At 44.9% G+C, this 19,468-nt stretch overlaps 1 protein-coding gene across 2 annotated transcripts in view; it reads left to right on the forward strand.

The window, feature by feature from the left end:
- LOC119964428 (choline transporter-like protein 3) overlaps positions 1–18,082 on the forward strand; it is a 113,147-nt gene extending 95,065 nt beyond the window's left edge. The window contains exons 13-16 of one of the 2 annotated variants that reach the window (XM_038793893.1): positions 11,012–11,149; positions 13,185–13,421; positions 14,349–14,444; positions 16,847–18,082. In XM_038793893.1, coding sequence (XP_038649821.1) covers positions 11,012–11,149; positions 13,185–13,421; positions 14,349–14,444; positions 16,847–16,867 — 492 coding nt within the window. In that variant the 3' untranslated portion in view covers positions 16,868–18,082. The remainder of the gene's footprint in view (positions 1–11,011; positions 11,150–13,184; positions 13,422–14,348; positions 14,445–16,846) is intronic. The other variant, XM_038793894.1, reaches the window with a different exon arrangement.
- The last annotated feature ends 1,386 nt before the right edge of the window (positions 18,083–19,468 follow it).

A 19,468-nucleotide genomic window follows, 5' to 3' on the forward strand; every position in this document is an offset into this window, starting at 1 on the left:
AACTTTAAATTAATTGCTACATCAAACAGTTCTTTGTACTGCTGCCTCATGGCGCTGAGGACCCGGGTTCGATCCCGGCTCTGGGTCACTGTCCGTGTGGAGATGGCACATTTTTCCCGTGTCTGTGTGGGTCTCACCCCCACAACCCAAAGATGTGCAGGGTAGATGTATAGGCCACGATAAATTGCCCCTTAATTGGAAAAAAATTAATTGGGTACTCTAAATGTTTTTTTTAAAAAGCAGTTCTTTCTGAAGTCCCATGTGTCAATCTATTTTTTTGCTTGGTTTAAAAAGTATGGTGTGATCGAATGGCCTCGCCGCGCCCGACTCAGTAACACGACATCGCCGTTAAATCTCGTGAGTGGCCTCTCGGATTGCCTTACGAGATCCACCTAGATAAGTGCGCCCTCGGCCGACTGTTACTCACCGAGGCCAAAATAAATGAAGAGTCCCGTTTGATAGCGGGGTTGTCCTTAGTGCTGCAGGAGCTGAGAAACACCCCGCTTTAAGCGCCCAAAACGGGACTCTGTTTTTTGGAGGGGTTAAATCGCACCCTCGGTTTGTTTCTTTAGCCACTAGTTTATGTTTAACATTTCTATGAAACTTTTTCGGTATCAATATTGTAGCATGCATGCAGTTGGTTTTTACAGTCTGGGGAACTTGGAGGGTTTGTTTCACGCCTCTCACCTAAAGAAGGGAGAGGAGAAACTAGCTGCATTCTCTTCCAACATGCCTCGCGCGTGTCTGAGGCACACCGTTTGTCATGTGAGTGTACCTTTAAGAAATGGGTGTTTTTATAGAATAACTGTAGTGAGAGTACCTTTAAGAAATGGGTGACATCACTGCAGTGATGTCAGAGTGCGGGTGGAGCTGGGCTGTCTGTCAGCTTTTAGTTTCACTTTGAGAAAAGCTTGGGTGTGTCTTTTTTGGGTTTCCTTTTAGTGTTGGAGCTGCAGCCAGCCACAGAAGGTGTAATGTTGTTCTCTCTGCCATGTAAAGACTATCTCTTGATCATTTGGTGAATTCAGAGTGATGACTGTTCTCAGTAGTGAATTTAAACCTGGTGTGCTTCTGTTAAAAGGTTTTTTTAATGTCTTATGGATGTTAAAAGGAAAATTTAAGGATTACTTAGTGTATTCTTTGGGGGTTGTATTTGAATTGATGGTTGCTAAATGTATGTTCACTGTATGTTTTAAAAAGGTTAACTTGAGTTCATAGAATAAACATTGTTTTGCTTTAAAAATTACTTTTCGATTTCCGCTGTACCACACCTGTAGAGTGGGCCGTGTGCTCCCCATACCACAATCTAGTAAAAGTTGTGGGTCAGGTGAACTCCATGATACACTTCGGGGTTCTCTAAACCCTGGCCCATAACACTTTCAAATGGCTACTATTGAGCAACACCTTATCAATTTAAATAGTGGTAAACAAGCCTGTCCTTCAATCAGTCTTTGTCTCTGTGGTTCTCCATTAAACATGTGCTTAGCTTGTGGGACTGGAGCATGGACACTGCTTTTTGATTGAACTGTGTGCCTTTGGTCAGACTTCAAGGCCAGGTGCTTTTATCTGTTGGTCGCAAGCGGATCGAGTTATCCACTTCTGCTATTCATGGTCGCGAGAAACCAGCCTGAATGGGAGAAGATCAGAGTTTTCTCACAGGGTCAGAAAGGTCAGGGGAAAGGGGAATCATTGCGGTGACAAAAGATGGAAAAGTACTTTAAATTTTAGGAACAAAATCAGGTGCTTAACTTTTATTGGTTAGTCTATTTTTTTATGATCTACTTCCTAAAAGCAAAAAAAATCTGAAAGTGAAACTATTCATTTAAACCTTTTGATGTTTTTAGCAATGTCCTTTTACCAGATGAATTTTAATTTTAAAACCAGCCTTTCCATATTTTCCTTGTTTAAAGGCAATACTTTTTTCTTAATCTGTATTTTAAACTAATTAGGATTACTCTCATCTTAATTTCTTAAAAAATAAAGCACATTAATTTTACAACCAGTTTTTTAAAATGCTTTTCTTTGCTGGCCTCTTCTAATTGCCTATCCATGTGTTATTTTGCACGTCAGTTGAACAGTGAGGTTTACATTGCTGCGGTGGCAATTTTGTTCTCAAAGAAGGGGGCGACAGGAATGAATGCATCAAACGGCTGCAAGATTGTCCAGCTTTGTGTTGTTGGACAACTGAAGCCAAAGGCTGTAGCGAGGGTTACTGAAGCGCAGCGGCCCCTAAGGTATTAAGGTAGCTCCGAGAATCTTCAGCTCGGCCTTAAAACACTTGCGGGGGCCGCAGTTTCTTTGGGGCGACTTGTACCTCGGGGCGCTTTTACAATGGCGGTGTCAACACTCTGTGTTGCTTATTCGGAGCTATCCTTTCTGGCTCAAACACTCAAGTTTGTGAAGGCGCGAGCAGCTGTTGCCGTGACAACCATCTATCCGTGGCCTCAGTGCGTTTTGGTGCATCTCTCATTCCACTGCTGGGTTCAGCTGCTTCACAAAGCAGTGATTATTCACAGCAGGCAGTCCGTGGAAACTGGACAAGTGCCCACGGTGCTGTTCTCATGACTCTGACTGGCCGATCTGCTGCCATTGTCATTACTGGAGGCGGGCCAGAAATCTGTGCTTCGATAAACATCCATACTTTGGCTGAAGAAATTTATAATTAAATAGGCTTTCCAACTTTGCACAATTATGATGGCTTCTGTGACTATTCCTTACGATTTTTTTCTTTAGATTGATTTGGATTGTAAGCAAAGCTATTCCTCTGGGAGTGAAATGCGATTGAACAATCTTTTTAAAAAGGCCTTACTTTGCAGCGGACAGCTCGGTTGAATAATTCAGCAAGCTGTTTTGTTTGAAACGGAAGTGTTGAGGACAGAGCCCCCTTCTCTCCCCCCCCCCCCCCCCCCCCCACTCTATTTTACCACATTGCTAAGGGTCACTTTTATGTGGCGCAGTTCATTGTGCATCTGCTCCTACAGTTCAGACCAATCTTCATCCCTGTGCCTCTCATAGGAAATCAGGAGGAGACTTTTCAAACTGAAGAAACCACAAGACTTTTACTCTCTTCCCTCTGCACCTTCCCCCTTGGTCATATTTCAGTTTTCTCTTCTTTTCCCCCCAGAAGGCTTCAGATAGGCACGTTGGTATCCGTCAGGGGTGCGTTGCTCTTTGACAGAAAGAGGAAAAATGTAGCCACTTTCTGCCTCGCTGATTTGCTTTGAATGTCCCCAGTTAGGAAGGCAAATGCAATGTTAGCATTCGTGTCGAGAGGGCTAGAATACAAGACCAGGGATGTACTTCTGAGGCCGTATAAGGCTCTGGTCAGACCCCATTTGGAGTATTGTGAGCAGTTTTGGGCCCTGTATCTAAGGAAGGATGTGCTGGCCTTGGAAAGGGTCCAGAGGAGGTTCACAAGAATGATCCCTGGAATGAAGAGCTTGTCGGTTGAAGACTCTGGGTCTGTACTCGTTGGAGTTTAGATGGATGAAAGGATTGAAACTTACAGGATTTTGCGAGGCCTGGATAGAGTAGACGTGGCGAGGATGTCACCACCTGTCAGAAAAACTAGAAGCAGAGGACACAATCTCAGACTAAGGGGACGATCCTTTAAAACAGAGATGAGGAGGAATTTCTTCAGCCAGAGGGTGGTGAATGTGTGGAGCTTTTTGCTGCAGAAGGCTGTGGAGGCTAAATCACTGAGTGTCTTTAAGACAGAGATAGATAGGTTGTTGATTTATAAGGGGATCAGGGGTTATGGAGAAAAGTAAGGAGAATGCGGTTGAGAAAAATATTAGCCATGATTGAATGGCGGAGCAGACTCAATCAGCCGAGTGGCCTAATTCTGCTCCTATGTCTTACGGTCTTATGACGTCCATTGGACCTCCGGGGCTTCATATTAACATCTTTCAGAGGGCCTATGCAGACTTGATGGGCCAAATGACCTCCTACACTGTAGTGCTTCTTCTGCTAATTCTGTTACCCTGCGTCCTCCAGCAACTTCAGCTTTCCTTATTTAGTCAATCAAAATCCACCTAAATTTGACTGTTTAAATCTTCTTGTAGCCTTCTCTGCTCTAGGAAACATAATTCCAGCTTGTGCAATCTCTATATACTGGAGACACTCACCCTTGTCCCAGACAGTAAATCTCCTCAACTCCCTCTCCAAGGGGGATCCTTCCTATAGGACTGTGCCTAGAATTGGGCACAATACTCTGGCTGAGGGCTAACTGGTGATCTTTTTTTTAATATAAATTTAGGGAGTACCCAATTTTGTTTTCCCAATTAAGGGACAATTTAGTGTGGCCAATCCACCTACCATGCACATCTTTTTGGGTTGTGGGGGGCGCGACCCACGCAGACATGAGGAAAATGTGCAAACTCCATACGGACAGTGACCCGGAGCCGGGATCGAACCCGGGTCCTCGGCGCTACGAAGCAGCAGTGCTAACCACTACGCCACCGTGCCGCCCCCTGATGATCTAAGGATTCATAGTTTTTGTACACTATGCTTCTATTGAAAGTACTTTGTAATACTAATGGAAAATATTTGTTGTAAATCCTAGTTTCAAAAAAAAAAGCAGCAATAATAAACTTTCCGGTCACGAGTTATTACGATCAGTGTGCCTGCTTCAGGCTCCGTCTTCCGGACGATGACTTTGCAACATGCGGTTTCTGTCAACACTTGCGAAGCAGGTCAGGGAGAAAGCGGCCAGCACTTTGTTTGATCTGAGCAGGTCTAGCATAGCTGGAACAACAGCACTCTTCATAGCTATACATGAGAAAGGCTGAATAACTGTCGAGGATTACTGCGCCTTTCACTTAACTCATTTCAAAGGCAGCAGATTCTGAACTCCTGGAAGCCACTCAGGGGAAAATGTACTGAGATTCAGCCGTGCTTTTTCACAGACCAGAGATTATCTCGGAGCCTTGGGGCTGTGAGCAATACGGAACCCTTTTAGTCCCAAGCATTAAACTTTTCACAGATCGCAACAGCTGAGTTCATTGGCACAAATGTCTTCCAATTGCTCGGGGCAATTTCTTTCCAGGCAGAGGTCTTGGAGTGATTTTTTTTTTGAAAAGGCAGCCAATATCTTATTATTCCTTACTGTAACAATCACATCCATCATCCCCCATGGCAGAAATCCATGTTTGTAATTAGCAAGCATACTTAAAGAACAGGTGAAGACGTAGCTGCTGATCGGCAGGCAGTGAATTCTATCAACTCAGTGACATGAGAGTTTCCTGAGGGAACCTCCTAGCATGGCTATCAGGATAGTTTCTGCCACACATTTTGTGTAAAGCAGGTATAATTAGTTACCGAGCATGGCAACTGAGGTGCAGCCTTTTATAGGACAGTTCGATTGACATGAGCAACAGATGGGGGAGCAATCTCCTCTTGGAAGGTGCAGAGTTTGGCTCACTCATTTCTGAGGTCACTTCACCGTAGGCCTCATCAATCTTTTCTTCATACTTTGAGGATTATGAATATGGACAGTTTGCACAAAACAGCCAGAGAAAGTGGCACGAGAGGGGAAAAAAACAAAGAGCTCTACTGATTTGGACCCTCTTGAAGCAAACTGCAGATAGGATGCGCAGACTCTTGATCGTGCGTGTGTGTATGCCAGCAAGCTAGCCAGGAATATCGGAGTCATACAGTACAGAAGAGTTCCTCCGGCCCATCGGGTCCGCACGGACAAAGCTACACTAAATCTACCCTAATCCCACTTCCCAGCACTTGGCCCATATCCTTGAATGTTATCACATTTCAAGTGCTCATCCAAGTACTTTTTAATGGTTGTGAGGTTTTGTACAGCTCCAACATACCCTCCCTGCTCTTATAATCTATGCCACGACTGATAGACATGATGTGGAGATGCCGGCGTTAGATAGTCCAATGACTGATAGAGGCAAGTGTCCCGTATGGCTTATTAACTACCCTATTAACCTGTCCTGCCACCTTCAGGGATCTGTGTACAAGCACCCATAGGTTCCTCTGAGCTCCTAGCATCCTCATTCAATAAGGGACCCTGCACGGATCCCTGTGGTACACCATTAGATACTGGCCTCCAGCCTTCTACCACCACCCTCTGTTTCCTACCACTAAGTCACTTTTGGATGCAACTTGCCAAGTTAATCTGAATTCCATGTGCTTTTGCCTTTCTGCCTCCCCTGTGGGACCTTGTCAAGTGTCACGTGTAGCTGGGAGTCAAAACAAAATGTCGACTCCTCAATTCCAACACCTTCTTCACTTTGCTGAAGCAACATTTGCAGAACGAATCCTTCAAAATGCATTCTGGCCAAGGGATGCTCTGGTTTAGGACTTTGCCTTTTAGCTGCTCGCTCCCCTAACAGCATTTATTTGTGTGTACATTCATCAAACCCCTTCTGCAAATTTAATACGCTGATAGTCCCATTACCTCTCTCTTCAGCTCTCCCTGGCAATTTGACATACACCCCTCAAATGTTAGCCTTCCTCTTGTGGGCTTAGAAGTTCAGCAGAGCAGCTTCCAATATGTGCTGCATGCCATCTAAAGTCCAAAGAATTGATGTGCCGTGTCCATGTTGCCCGTGAGAAGGGGGTGGTGAGCTGCCTTCTTGCACTGTTACAGTCTATATGGTGTAGGTACACCCACAGTGCTGTTAGGGAGGGAGTTGCAGAATTTTGACCCAGCGACAGTGAAGGACGAGAGATATATTTTAAAATCAGGATGATTTATGGCTTGGAAGAGAACTTCCAGGTGGTGATGTTCTTATGTGTTTGCTACCCTTGTTCTATATGGTAACTGTCGTGGGTTTGGAAGGTGCTGTCTGAGGAGCCTTGGTGAGTTTCTGGTCAATCGTAACATCCAGGATTGTGATAGTGGATGATACAGCAATGTCATTGAATGTCAAGGGGCCATTGTCAGATTCTTTCTTGTTGGATATGGTCAGCTCTGGCCTGGGTGTTGTCCAGGTTTTGCTGCATTTGGACTTCGACTGCTTCAGTACCCGAGTCGCGAATGATACTGAACATTGTGCAGTCATCAGCGAATAGCCCCACTTCTGACCTTAAGATCAACGGAAGATCATTGATGAAGCAGCTGAAGATGGTTGGGCCTAGGACACTACCCTGAGGAACTTCTGCAGTGATGTCCCGGGACTGAGATGATTGAGCTCCAACAACCACTGCCATTTTCCTTGGGTACGACTCAGAACTTCCCCCGATTACCATTGCCTCCAGTTTTGCTCCTTGATGTTGCACTCGGTCAAATGCTGCCTTGATGTCAAGGGCAATCACTCTCACCTCACCTCTGGAATTCAGCTCTCCTGTCTATGTTTGAACCAAGGCTGGAATGAGGACAGGAGCGTCAATGAGCAGTAGTAGACTGATGGGACAGTAATTGGTCGGGTTGGATTTGTCCTGTTTCTTGTGTGCAGGACATAACTGGGCAATGTTCCACATTGTTGGGTCGATGCCCGTATTGTAGTTGTACAGGAACAGCTTGATCGGGGTGTGGCAAGTTCTGGAGCACAAGTCTCTTATACTATTGCCGGAATATTGTCAGGGCCCATAACCTTCACTGTATCCAGTGTTTTCAGCTGTTTCTTGATACCAAGTGGAGTGAAGTGAGTTGGCTGAAGACTGGCAGCCTTGATAATGGGGACAGCTGGAGGAGGTTGAGATGGATCATCCACTCAGCCCTTCTGGCTGAAGATTGTTGCGAATGCTTCAGCCTTATCTTTTGCACTAATGTGCTGTGCATGTCCATCATTGAGGGTGGGGATATTTGGATTTGGGTTTATTGTCACGTGTACCGAGGTGCAAAAAAAAAACATAGGAAAAAACATACGAAATAAATACAGACACAGACATCGGGTGAAGCTTACCGAGTGTGGTACTACTCCAGTGAGTTGCGTAATTGTTTACCACCATTCACAGCTGGATGTGACAGGACTGCAAAGCTTAGATTTGACCTGTTGGTTGTGGACCCACTTAGCTGTGCCCATCACTGGCTGCTTATGCTGTTTGGCACGCAGGTAGTCCTGTGTTGTAGCGTCACCAGTTTGTCACCTAATTTTTCGGTGTTGCTCCTGCACTCTTCATTGAACCAGGCTTGATCCCCTGGCTTTGTAATAATGGTAGAGTGGGGGATATGCAGGACCATGAGGTTACAGATTGTGGTTGAGTACAGATTTTCTGCTGCTGATGGCCCACAGCGTCACATGGATGCCCAGTCTTGAGTTAATCTGTTAAAATTCTGCCCCATTTAACACGTTTGTAGTGTATCATTGAGGGTATCCTCAGTGTGAAGATGGGAGGTTGACTCCACAAGGACTGTGCAGTGGTCACTTCTCCCTATATAATCATGGACAGATGTATTTGTGGCAGATAGTTTGGTGAGGAGCAGTGGGGCTGGATAGGGGGCTAGCAATAGGTGAAGATTGATACAGATGTCGTGGACAGAAAGACAAAAGGAATGTAAATAGGGGTGATTAAGGCTGAGAATGGTGCTGATAGTGGTTAATCGTGGATTCACACCCACTGTGTTCGACAGGACTCACAACTATGTCCAATCCATCTCCCACACCTCTGCTCTCACCCCTTCCCCCTCCCTCCCAGAACCGGGATAGAGTCCCCCTTGCCCTCACTTTTCACCCCACCAGCCTACGCATTCAAAGAATTATCCTCAACCAGTTCTGCTCCAGCATGATGCCATCACCGAACGCATCTTCCCATCACGCCCCTGTCAGCATTTTGCAGGGACTATTCCTCTGGCATACCCTGGTCGACTCGTGCATCATCCCTAATACCTCACCCTCTTCCCATGACACTTCCCATGCAATCAGACACGGTGCAACGCCTGCACCTTTACCTCCTCCCTGCTCATCATCCCAGGGCCTAAAAACGCTTTTCAAGTGAGGCAGCACTTCACGTGCACCTCCTTCAATCTGGCGTATTGCATTCGCTGTTCCCAATGTGGTCTACTCTACATTGGAGAGACTAAACGCAGACTGGGTGACCGCTTGGCAGAACACCTTCAGTCCGTCCGCAAGCAGGGCCCAGACCTCCCTGTCGCTGCCATTTCAACTCACCGTCCTGCCCTCATGTCCATCCTTGGCCTGCTGCTATGTTCCAGTGAAGATCAGCCCAAACTGCAGGAACAGTACCTCATCTTCCCATTAGGTACATTACATCCTTCCAGACTTGGTGAACTCTCTCTCCACCTTCTCCCCATTTTTATTTTGATCAGGATCTGTCCTGCTAGTGGGGACCAGGGATGGTGGTGTCTGGGACGTTATTTGCAAGGTATGATTCCGTGAGTGTGACTATGTCAGGCTGTTGCTTCAGTAGTCTCTGAGGCAGCCCCCAGGTGTTAGTAAGAGGGACTTTACAGGGCCAACAGATCCGAGTTTGTCATTGTCAGTTTTAGTGCTGAGGTCGATGCCGAGTTGTCTGCCTGCTTTAATTCCTTTTTAGACTTCGTAGCAGTTTGATACAACTGAGTGGCTTGCTGGGCCATTTCAGAGGGCAGTTAATAGTCAACCTGCCGTCACGTGTGGGCCAGACCAGTTGAGGATGGCAGATTTACTTCCCTTAAAGGACATTAGTGAACCAGATGGGATTTTAGGATAAGCGACAAAGGTTCCAGATTATTCTACTGATTGAATTCAAATTCCACCATCTGCAGTAGTGGGATTCGAACCCATGTCCCCAGAGCATTACCCGTCCAACGACAATACCACCTCCCCACCCCACCGCTCCCCCACCGCTGTGCATCTTTAAAAGAAAAAGTTAATGATTCAGATTAACAACGACTTTATTTAACCCACCTGATTCAAAGGGCGAGGATTCCAAATAATGGGTGCGATCTATTGGCTGTTCATGCAGGCGGGATATTCCAGCCACACGCGAGGGTTTCCTGGCGACGAGGGGTGCAGTCACCGGGAAATCCCGTTGACAGTGGAGGGGTCGGTAAATCCCGCTGGCGAGCCGCCTCCGCCACCAAAAAACACACGGCGGAGTGATGGGTAAATCCCGCCCAATATTTCAGCTTCTATCCGACCCTGTCTCTCCTCTCTTCCCCCCCCCCCCAATGGTTGTCTTAGGTCAGATTCAGTTCGCGACAATTATTTGGAGCCAGTTATTTTGAATGCTGAAATAATTTAATATTATCATAGAATCATAGAATTTACAGTGCAGAAGGAGGCCATTCGGCCCTCGAGTCTGCACCGGCCCTCGGAAAGGGAAACCTGCTTCAACCCACTCCCTCCCCCCTGTGATCCCACTAATCTTTTTGGACACTAAAGGGCAATTTCTCATGGCCAATCCACCTAACCTGCACATCTTTGGACTGAGGAAGGAAACCAGAGCACCCAGTGGAAACCCACGCAGACACGGGGAGAAAGTGCAAATTGAGGCTAATGTTAGTCAATTTGGTAATGTCGCTGAAAAATTCAGCATGGGTATAATCTGCAAAATTGTTTTACACTGAGACTAACGTACACTGAGTCTAATGGGTTTTTTTTTTACTGACAAGTGTACTGAGGAAAATATATTCCAAACAAGAGAGCTGCAGGTTTGACCTAACCTCATTGGGTGAAGCTGCTACAGCCAGCCCAGGTTCCAACCGCAGATGGTTGTGCGACTCCTTCCAAAAGGGGAATTCATCCAGCGAGGAGACGCGAGGGTTGATATCCTGCACAGCTGGAGTTATCTGTTGATTCTTACAGTCTTGCTTCACACCCTGTAAAATGGACCTTTGTGGGGTCACATGGTTTGAATTGAGGAGCAAAGAAACAAGGGAATACCGAGAGGGGGAGGGCGGTGTGGGTTGTTACACAGGCAGAGCAGCAAGGGCACTTCCAATGTGTGCATTGATCTGGGCAAGTCCAGAGAGGGTAAAATGGTTTGAACTTTGCAATGTAAGGTGTCGCTTTAAAAGAACTGCAACATAAAGCTACCGGTTGGTCAAGTAGGTAGCCCAGTGAGACAAAGTTAAATTCGCCAATCCCCTCTACTTCTGTTTCAGAATGCATACGTTGCGACTGCAATCAATGGGACTAATTTCTGCACCTCAGCTAAAGAAGCTTTCTTTCTCATTGTAAACAATGCGATGAACGTGACAGCAATCAACTGCTTTGGAGACTTTTTACTATTTCTTGGAAAAGTGAGTACTTTAATGCTCCAAGAGGCTTCCACTTCCTCGTTACACTAAGGAAGGATTTTCCCTAAATATTGATGTTCAGTATGAATAATTAACAGCATCAGCTTTGCTATTTTCACAAAGAATATGGTTCCTGTAATTCTTATTGGAATCATTAACACATTCCATACTTCATTATAATCATTAACACATTCCATACTTCATTAACAGTCTAACAGGTGAATGCTAAACAATACTATTTATCAAATATAATTAATGGAATATAATTGAACCTTTGTCAAATACTCCTATGAAGCGCTTTGGTATTAAAGCCTCCATAAGGGCATATAGGCTCCTTCGGCAGCACCTTCCAAATCCACGACCACTACCAATTAAAAGGACAAGGGCAACAGATACCTGGAAACACCACAACCTGGAAGTTCCCCTCCAAGTCACTCACCGCCCTGACTTACTATATCGCTGTTCCTTTACTGTCGCTGGGTCAAAATCCTGGAATTCCCTCCCTAACAGCACAGTGGGTGTACCTACATCTCGGGGACTACAGCGGTTCAAGAAGGCAATTCACCACCACCGTCTCAAGAGCAATTAGGGTTGGGCAACAAATGCTGGCCTAGCCAGCGAAGCCCACGTCCGGTAAAAATGAATTAAAAAATATATAAATACATGCTGCTGTTGTAGATCATGGCCCAACTTATAACCGAGATGGGACTGTAATGACGGTAAATTGCACCCTTATGTTGCTAGTGCAGCACACCAATACCTAATGGTAAAATCAAAGAAGGTGTTAAAGAGTGGTTAGCACTGCTGCCTCACGGCGCAGAGGACCAGGGTTCGATACCGGCCACGGGGTCACTGTCCGTGCGGGGTTTGCACATTCTCAGAGTCTGCGTGGGTCTAACCCCCATAACCCAAAGATGTGCAGGGTATGTGGATTGGCCACACTAAATTGCCCCTTAATTAGAAAAAAATAAGGTGTTAACGGTAATGTGACTAACCTGCTGCAGTGTTCACAATTAGGATATTTTGGAGCAATTTTTATCATTCAGAGAAATTAAATTTAATAGGACTCTGTTACTGCTGTATATTTATATTACCACTGGAGTACAACCTGCTATCCAAGCTGACTCCAGTGCAGCGCTGAGGGAACGCCGCATGGTCAGAGATGTCAGCCTTCCTTCGTATGAGCCATTAAAACCTGAGTCCCTGTAGCAGTCAATCAGGTGGATTTTAAAAGTTACCACAGCACAATTTAAGGAAGAGAAGGGAGTCCATCAATTGTCCTGTCTTTTACTTTCCTCTTAAGACGCATTCAGCTGTGATCCTGTCCCCACCCAACCTCCTAGAATACATTTCCAGGACAGATGAACAGGGACAGAGGTTCCCCTTGTTAACACTGGTCAAATGTAATATGTAGTGCTGCCTTGGACAAGAACTGAGGGCCAAATCAGGAAACCATCCTGGTTGGAATGACTCCGCTGGATAAGCCCAATGATTGCAAAGAAGTGATGCTTCTAATAAATAGTTTCAGGCACTCACCCACGAGGTTCATGTGACTATGGCTATTTGGGTGTGGCACCAGGTGGTTACCACCTCGCTGTATCCCAGCAAAGAGTCTTCCAGAATGGAGGAAAGAAACTGGTCAGGAACACCTCAATGTCCAAATTGGATTTGTTTGTCAGGTGTACCAAGGTACAGTGAAAAGTATTTTTCGGCGGGCAGCTCAACAGATCATTAAGTACATGAAAAGAAAAGGAAATAAAAGAAAATGCATAATAGGGCAACACAAGGTACGCAATGTAACTACATAACACTGGCATCGGGTGAAAGAGAGAGGTTAGTAATAATGTTAGTCTTAGAATTAAATTTTAAAAGATTAGAACGATTGTAAATTGAGTAAAAAGAGGATCTGTTAGGGAGAGCTCGCTGAGAATCGCCATGCTCCAACGCCATCTTGTGCTATAAATCATCTTAATCAGCAGTCAGACTTTGCGTGACATTTGCGTAAATAATACTCATCAATATGTTTTGCTCTTTACAGGTATTTGTGGTGTGTTTCACAATCTTTGGCGGCCTTGTGGCATTTAATTACAATCGTGATCTAAATGTTTGGGTTATCCCACTCATTATGGTCTCCTTTTTTGCCTATTTGATGGCACATTGCTTCTTGTCAGTGTTTGAAATGGTGGTGGATGTCTTGTTCATGTGTTATGCTGTTGATCTGGCAACTAATGATGGGTCAGCAGAAAAACCCTACTTCATGGACAAGGAATTAATGGTGAGTATTAAAAGCACTAACGGTTCTAATCTCCACTCTCCTCAAATCAAGGAACGTGGGGTTGGTTGGTGGGGAGGAGGTAATATGCATTAGCAATTTGAACTAAACTTTTGTGTGTTCTGGGATGTCCAAGTGTAATTTAATGGTATGATATGGGCAGCACAGTGGATAGCACCATTGCTTCACAGCGCCAGGGTCCCAGGTTCAATTCCCGGCTTGGGTCACTGTCTGCGCGGAGTCTGTACATTCTCTGTGTCGGCGTGGGCTTCCTCCGGTTTCCTCCCACAGTCCTGAAAGACGTGCTGTTAGGTGAATTGGACATTCTGAATTCTCCCTCAGTGTACCTGAACAGGTGCCGGAATGTGGCGACCAGGGGCTTTTCACAGTAACCTCATTGCAGTGTTAATGTAAGCCTACTTGTGACAATAAAGATTATTATTTTTAAATAAGTGCATCAAATCATTTGCCTCTTACTCTCTTTTGAGGTTCCTACCAGATGAGCATCTTAAGAACCAGTGATGCACCAGACCATCTTGATATACACACGCTGACTTACTTCAATAACTTGAGGAACATAGTAACTGTGCCATAAAGCGCAACTACTGACCAGCACTTATCTCATGCTTATCACTTTGAGCAATGAAAGACTGTCTGGGGCAAGACAACCTTTCAACCACTTTGCTAAAGTTACTCTTTATTAAATGATTGATCTGTACTTCACAATGATGGTCCTCTGGGATCACAAAACACTTGTCTTGGCATTCTCCAAGATGGAGAGGTTTTAGGGGTGTAGACTTACTTAATAATTGGCAGCAACTGCATTGGTGTATGTGTGTGCTCACTGTGCTGTCATTACTATTACAGGTTCTATTTATTTAATTCTGGAGAATGATGTTTACATGTGAAAGAACTGTTGCTGTTTTCTAGAAATTTGTAGGTAAAAGCAATCAAGAACTGAAGAGGATCAGTGGAAGTAACAAATCAAACCTGGATAATAACCGAAACACAGAACTACTGCCAATGGTCAGTGCAGCAAACTGTTTCAGCATTAAGAGTAGAGGCTGGATTCTCTGCCGCATCAGGAACTCCACTACAGGTGGCAGAGAATCGAGCTTCGGGGAAAAATCAGGATTGGTGCCCAGCACCAATCTATTTCCAATGCCCCACAAGCAGCGGTAGTTTCGAGGTTTGGTTTCATGCAAATGGGAGAATGCAAAGGGGTCAAAATGATCCTATTAAAGAGCTGGACACCGGATTCTCCATGAATCCATGATTCTCCGTCCCTGTGTTCCGGGTGTTACAGCTGGTGCTTTCTAGATATCTGTCTGAGGCAGCAGCTGTAAGGGACAGGAAAGGGAAAAAAAGTGATCTTTTTCACTGCTTCTGCCAGGACTGCTCTTTGGGGGGGGGGGGGGGGGAGACACTGTGATTGCAGGTGTGGGTTGCGCCCATGCATGCGTGCTGTGGGGCAGGGGGTGACCCAGCAATTCCCGTGGGGGAGGGATGCCTCTATTTGTCAGCAGGGGGTAGCTGGATTTGCATTGCTGGATCTTGCTACTGGGCCACCCGCTTAAACTGGCGCCTCAATAGCAGGATCCGCAACACAATCTCTCGCAATCCTCACCATGCAGATGCATGGCAAGGACTAGTGAATCGCTTCTGGTCGCTGCTCCCAGCGCTAGCGCAAACCAAAAGCAATTCAGCTCCAGCAGGAGAATAGTCTCCTGCACGGGGAATCCTGCCCTACATGTCAAATTGCTGCACTGGCATTTCAGCATTTCATCTGTCTCTTATATACTATCAGGTGGATATCATTTTCTGTTACCAAGCAGCAAGTATATTTCCTAAATTCTTAAATTTGCACCAGAATAGACAGTAATAAATGGGAAGGGCGAGGCACAGATGAAATTTCCTGGGCGGGGCTCTCTGTCCCACCAGCCCTATTTTCAAACGCGGCGCGCCCTCGCCAGCAGCGGGATTCTCCATTCCCGTAGCCAGCCAATGGGGTTTCCCCAATGTGGGCCACCACACGCCATCGGGAATCGCGCTGCTAGTGGGGCGGAGGATCTCACCGACGGGAGAATTCCGCAGTCTATTTGTTAGCAATGTCCTCTAACAGGAAACCAAAAAATAGCAGGTGTAGGAAGTAACTTTTCCCTTTAGTTGAGGGGTCAATAACCAGGGGGCATGAATTTAAAGTTAAGGGGATTTGAGAAAAACCTCTTCACTCAGACAGTGCTGGGAGTCTGGAACTCACTGCCTGAAAGGGTGACAGCGGTGGGAACCCTCAACATTGAAGAAGCATTTAAATGAGCACTTGAAATGCCAAAGCATACAAGGCTATACACCAAGTACTGGAAAATGGCATTAGGATAGGTGCTCGATGGCTGGCACAGACATGATTAGCCAAATGGCCTCGTGTTGTGCTGTAAAACTCCATGACCTTTTGGGGGATGGATGGACTATTCTACCATGTCAAACAGAGAAGTCAGGAAGGTACAATAAACCACGGTTTCAGTCATAAAGGGCAGTCTGGCTGCTATCGGAAGAGAATTGGTCTGAAAGGATTTAAATAGTCAATGATGTGGCATTGAACTGGGTGACAGTGGCACAAAGACCCAAGAGAATTGGGGCACGTCCCGGAAAGGCTGAGAATGGGCTTTGAGGGGAATGAGAGCAGCAGCTGTCCAAGGCAAGCCATTTTTAACGTCAGCAAGCTTTGGGGCACAGAAAGAATCTGGTGTTGGTTTCAGAGGAGAAAATCCTGACAGGACCACGGCAGTACACATGCAAAAAAACTACAGAGACTTTTTTGAAAGTGCAGAGGGAGGGAGTTAGGAATACAAGGGAAAGAGGATTGTCCTGATAATAATATACATGAGCACCTCATGCTTTCTGTTGTAGGTGAGGATCGAGGAGGTGGGGAGGAGGACATTTAGGATTCTGGGATTGTTCTAGATCTCTAGGATAACTCTCCATAGTGGGAGATGGATGTGTATCCTTTGAGGTAGGTAAAGTCAGACCTGACTGTGAGCTACCAGGCTAATAAAAGTTCCAGGTTCACGCAAGTCTTGATGATCAGACAATTTCTATGTGGAGTAGAATGGGTTTAAACATCAGTGGATCAAAGGTATTCAAGACAGAAGTGAGGCCACATCGGACAGCTCAAAAGGATTAAACAAAATTTATGCAGCAAAAGTCCCATGGTACAGCCAGGACTTTCAGCTCCCAGGCTGGAATGTGCCTGTCCGCAAGAATTAATGGGAGGAAATCATAGCTGGTGACTACAAGACGAAACTTGACAGATCCTAAACATTTCACAATGTTTCTCTAGCATTAATGTTTTATACTATGGTTGGTTAATATGTAGATCAATTCAGCACACCTACAGTATTAAAATTGCAATGTAATTCCTTTCTGTTTAGCAGGGCACAAATACAGCATGATGGGGCTCCAGAGAACCAAGTATCAACATTCCAATCTCTTCACATTTGATTACTGCAAACTAAATGGAGAGCCGGGCCCGACTATCAATTTAGTACGAGTTGTCTGTTATTTTCTCCATTTCGCGTAATCCTTTTTTCTTAAGAAATGTTTTATTGTTCAATCTCTCAAGCTATGCTGGGATCTCTTTACTGTGACACTAATATCCATTCATAAGGTGTTACTGAAAGTTCAGCTTGTGTTACTTCTGCCCACAAACTGGTCATGAATATTCTTGCATTAAAAGTTGAAATGTCCAATGCTGTTAGCTCAAGGTTGCAGTCTCTAGGTCTTCCCCCATTGCTTGAAGAGAGTTTCAGTGCTGCCATCCATTTATCAGGAAGATGCATTGAAAACATGCATGAATCATGTAAGAGTGTATTTGTTAAAATGTGTCATTAATCAAATCGTTAGTGGGCAGCACGGTGGCATGGTGGTTAGCACTGCTGCCTCAGTGGGTTCAATCCCGGCCCTGGGTCACTGTCAGAGAGTGTCTGCATGGGTCTCACCCCCGCAACCCAAAGATGTTCCGGGTAGGTGGTTGGGCTATGCTAAATTCCCCTTAATTGGAAAACATTTTTAAAAAATCAAATCGATTCTTGTACTGGAGTTGTAAAATGTTAATTAATTCTAAATATTATCAGAACATGGATAATCCGATTAAATAAATAAATACAAAGCACTAATCTCAGAGGGGGGAGAAAAAGCTAATAAATGAATGGAGTGGAGCTTCCGCCGTCTTTAATCTTTTAAAGGTTTTATCTTTATTTATTAAATCTTTGTATCTGTAATAGTAAACCCTTAATATTACTTACTGATCAGTTCTACCGAGGCTCACCCCAACTCACATGGTCTCTTACAGAAGTATTCTTTTTATTTCTTTACCCTCTTAAGAAAATTAAAGGTGGCACCATAAAAAGTGACCATAAAGCTCTGTGTCATAAGAATTTAACTGGCTTTTTACAAATGCCTTAATAAATATATATTTTTTAAATTTTACTGGTTCACAAATGGCCTTTGAAGGAAGCTGCCATCCTTTCCTATTCTGACCTATATATGATTCCAGACCCACATTATTGGGTTGAATCTTTAACTGCTCTCTAAAGTCACTGATTCTATCTAGTTGCTACAGAGGAAAATGCAACAATTCCAAGTAGCAGGCTCATTCCCAACAAAGGCAGGCAGTATCCCAATTTCACTCGTGATGCCCACACTCACACCTGCTGACCTGATGGGAGAATTCTATAAACCGTACCTTCAAATAAATGTGTAGCGTAAGTCTTCTGCTGCTGGTGGGCCTCAAGTGCTGGCAGTACTCGTCAGAAATTCAGGTACACATTACCTAGTTTCAGGGAGCAGTACAGGCTTGAATGTTTGGAATGTGTTGCACGGGAAAGGCTAGGCGCTCCACAGCCACATAACGTGTGAAGTGATCATTAAACAAACCCACTTTTCGCCCCATAACAGAGTGCCTTGGGGGCGGGGCGGGGTGGGAGAGGTACTTCAGGGTGGGAGGAAACTCAGAGCTTAAGCAATAGACAAGATCTGCTGGGGGAATATAGCATGTTTCTGTATGAAATTCTACATAATACAAGCTCAGGCCTAATAAAATAGCTCCTTCCTGGCCCTAACCAAAACAAACAGCAGTTGACTCTATAGCTCAATGGGTAAAACAGTGGTCTTGTAAATCTCATTTGTGCTTTTCTCAATGATATGGAGGTAGAATAGAAAGCCCTGGGAAGGATACAGAGATACTCAAAAGCGTCTAGACAGGTTTGGTGAGTGATGAAAAAGATGGCATTCATTGGGTTTGAAGTTATTAATTTTGGGGTGGCACAGTGGCTAGCACTGTTGCCTCACCGTGCCAGGGACCTGGGTCCAATTCTGGCCTTGGGTGACTGTGTGGAGTTGGTATATTCTCCCAGAATCAGCATGGGTTTCCTCCGGGTGCTCCAGTTTCCTCCCACAGTCCAAAGAAGTGCAGGTTTGGCGGGGATAGAAGGAAGTGGGGGTGGGGAAGAGTGGGCCTAGGTAGAGTACTGAGTCGGTGCAGACTCAATGGGTTGAATGGCCTCCTTCTGCACTGTAGGAATTCTATGAACATGTGATGGGACGTAGATGTTGAAAGATTTTCCTGGTATGTGCACCCACTGTCTAATACTTAGGACACGGGCATTTAAAAAAATAATACTCTACATTACAAATATTTCACTTACTGAGCACAAGAGTTTGAGAAACAAGGATCAAGTTTGAACTATTTTGTATAGCTTGTAACTTGAAGATTTTTCAATTCAACAGGAGAAGTTGTGGGTGAGACTGTCCTTCAAAGCATGTTACAATTCATGATCCTGTCTTAACTATTTTGCATCTTTTAAATGTAAAGTACCTTTTAGAATTGACACTGGCTGTTTGAATCCATTGTTATTATCCGGTCACAGAATAGAGCACAATATTTAAAAATGTTTATACTGTATCAAATCTCATTGTAAAATTAAAAATTTGGACATTAAAGTTTTGTCATCATTTAACTGAGTGAATTGGAAGCTTCAGGAACACGTGTTCAG

This window comes from Scyliorhinus canicula, chromosome 4 (genome assembly GCF_902713615.1).
Source record: "Scyliorhinus canicula chromosome 4, sScyCan1.1, whole genome shotgun sequence".
In the NCBI taxonomy this organism is placed as follows: domain Eukaryota; kingdom Metazoa; phylum Chordata; class Chondrichthyes; order Carcharhiniformes; family Scyliorhinidae; genus Scyliorhinus; species Scyliorhinus canicula.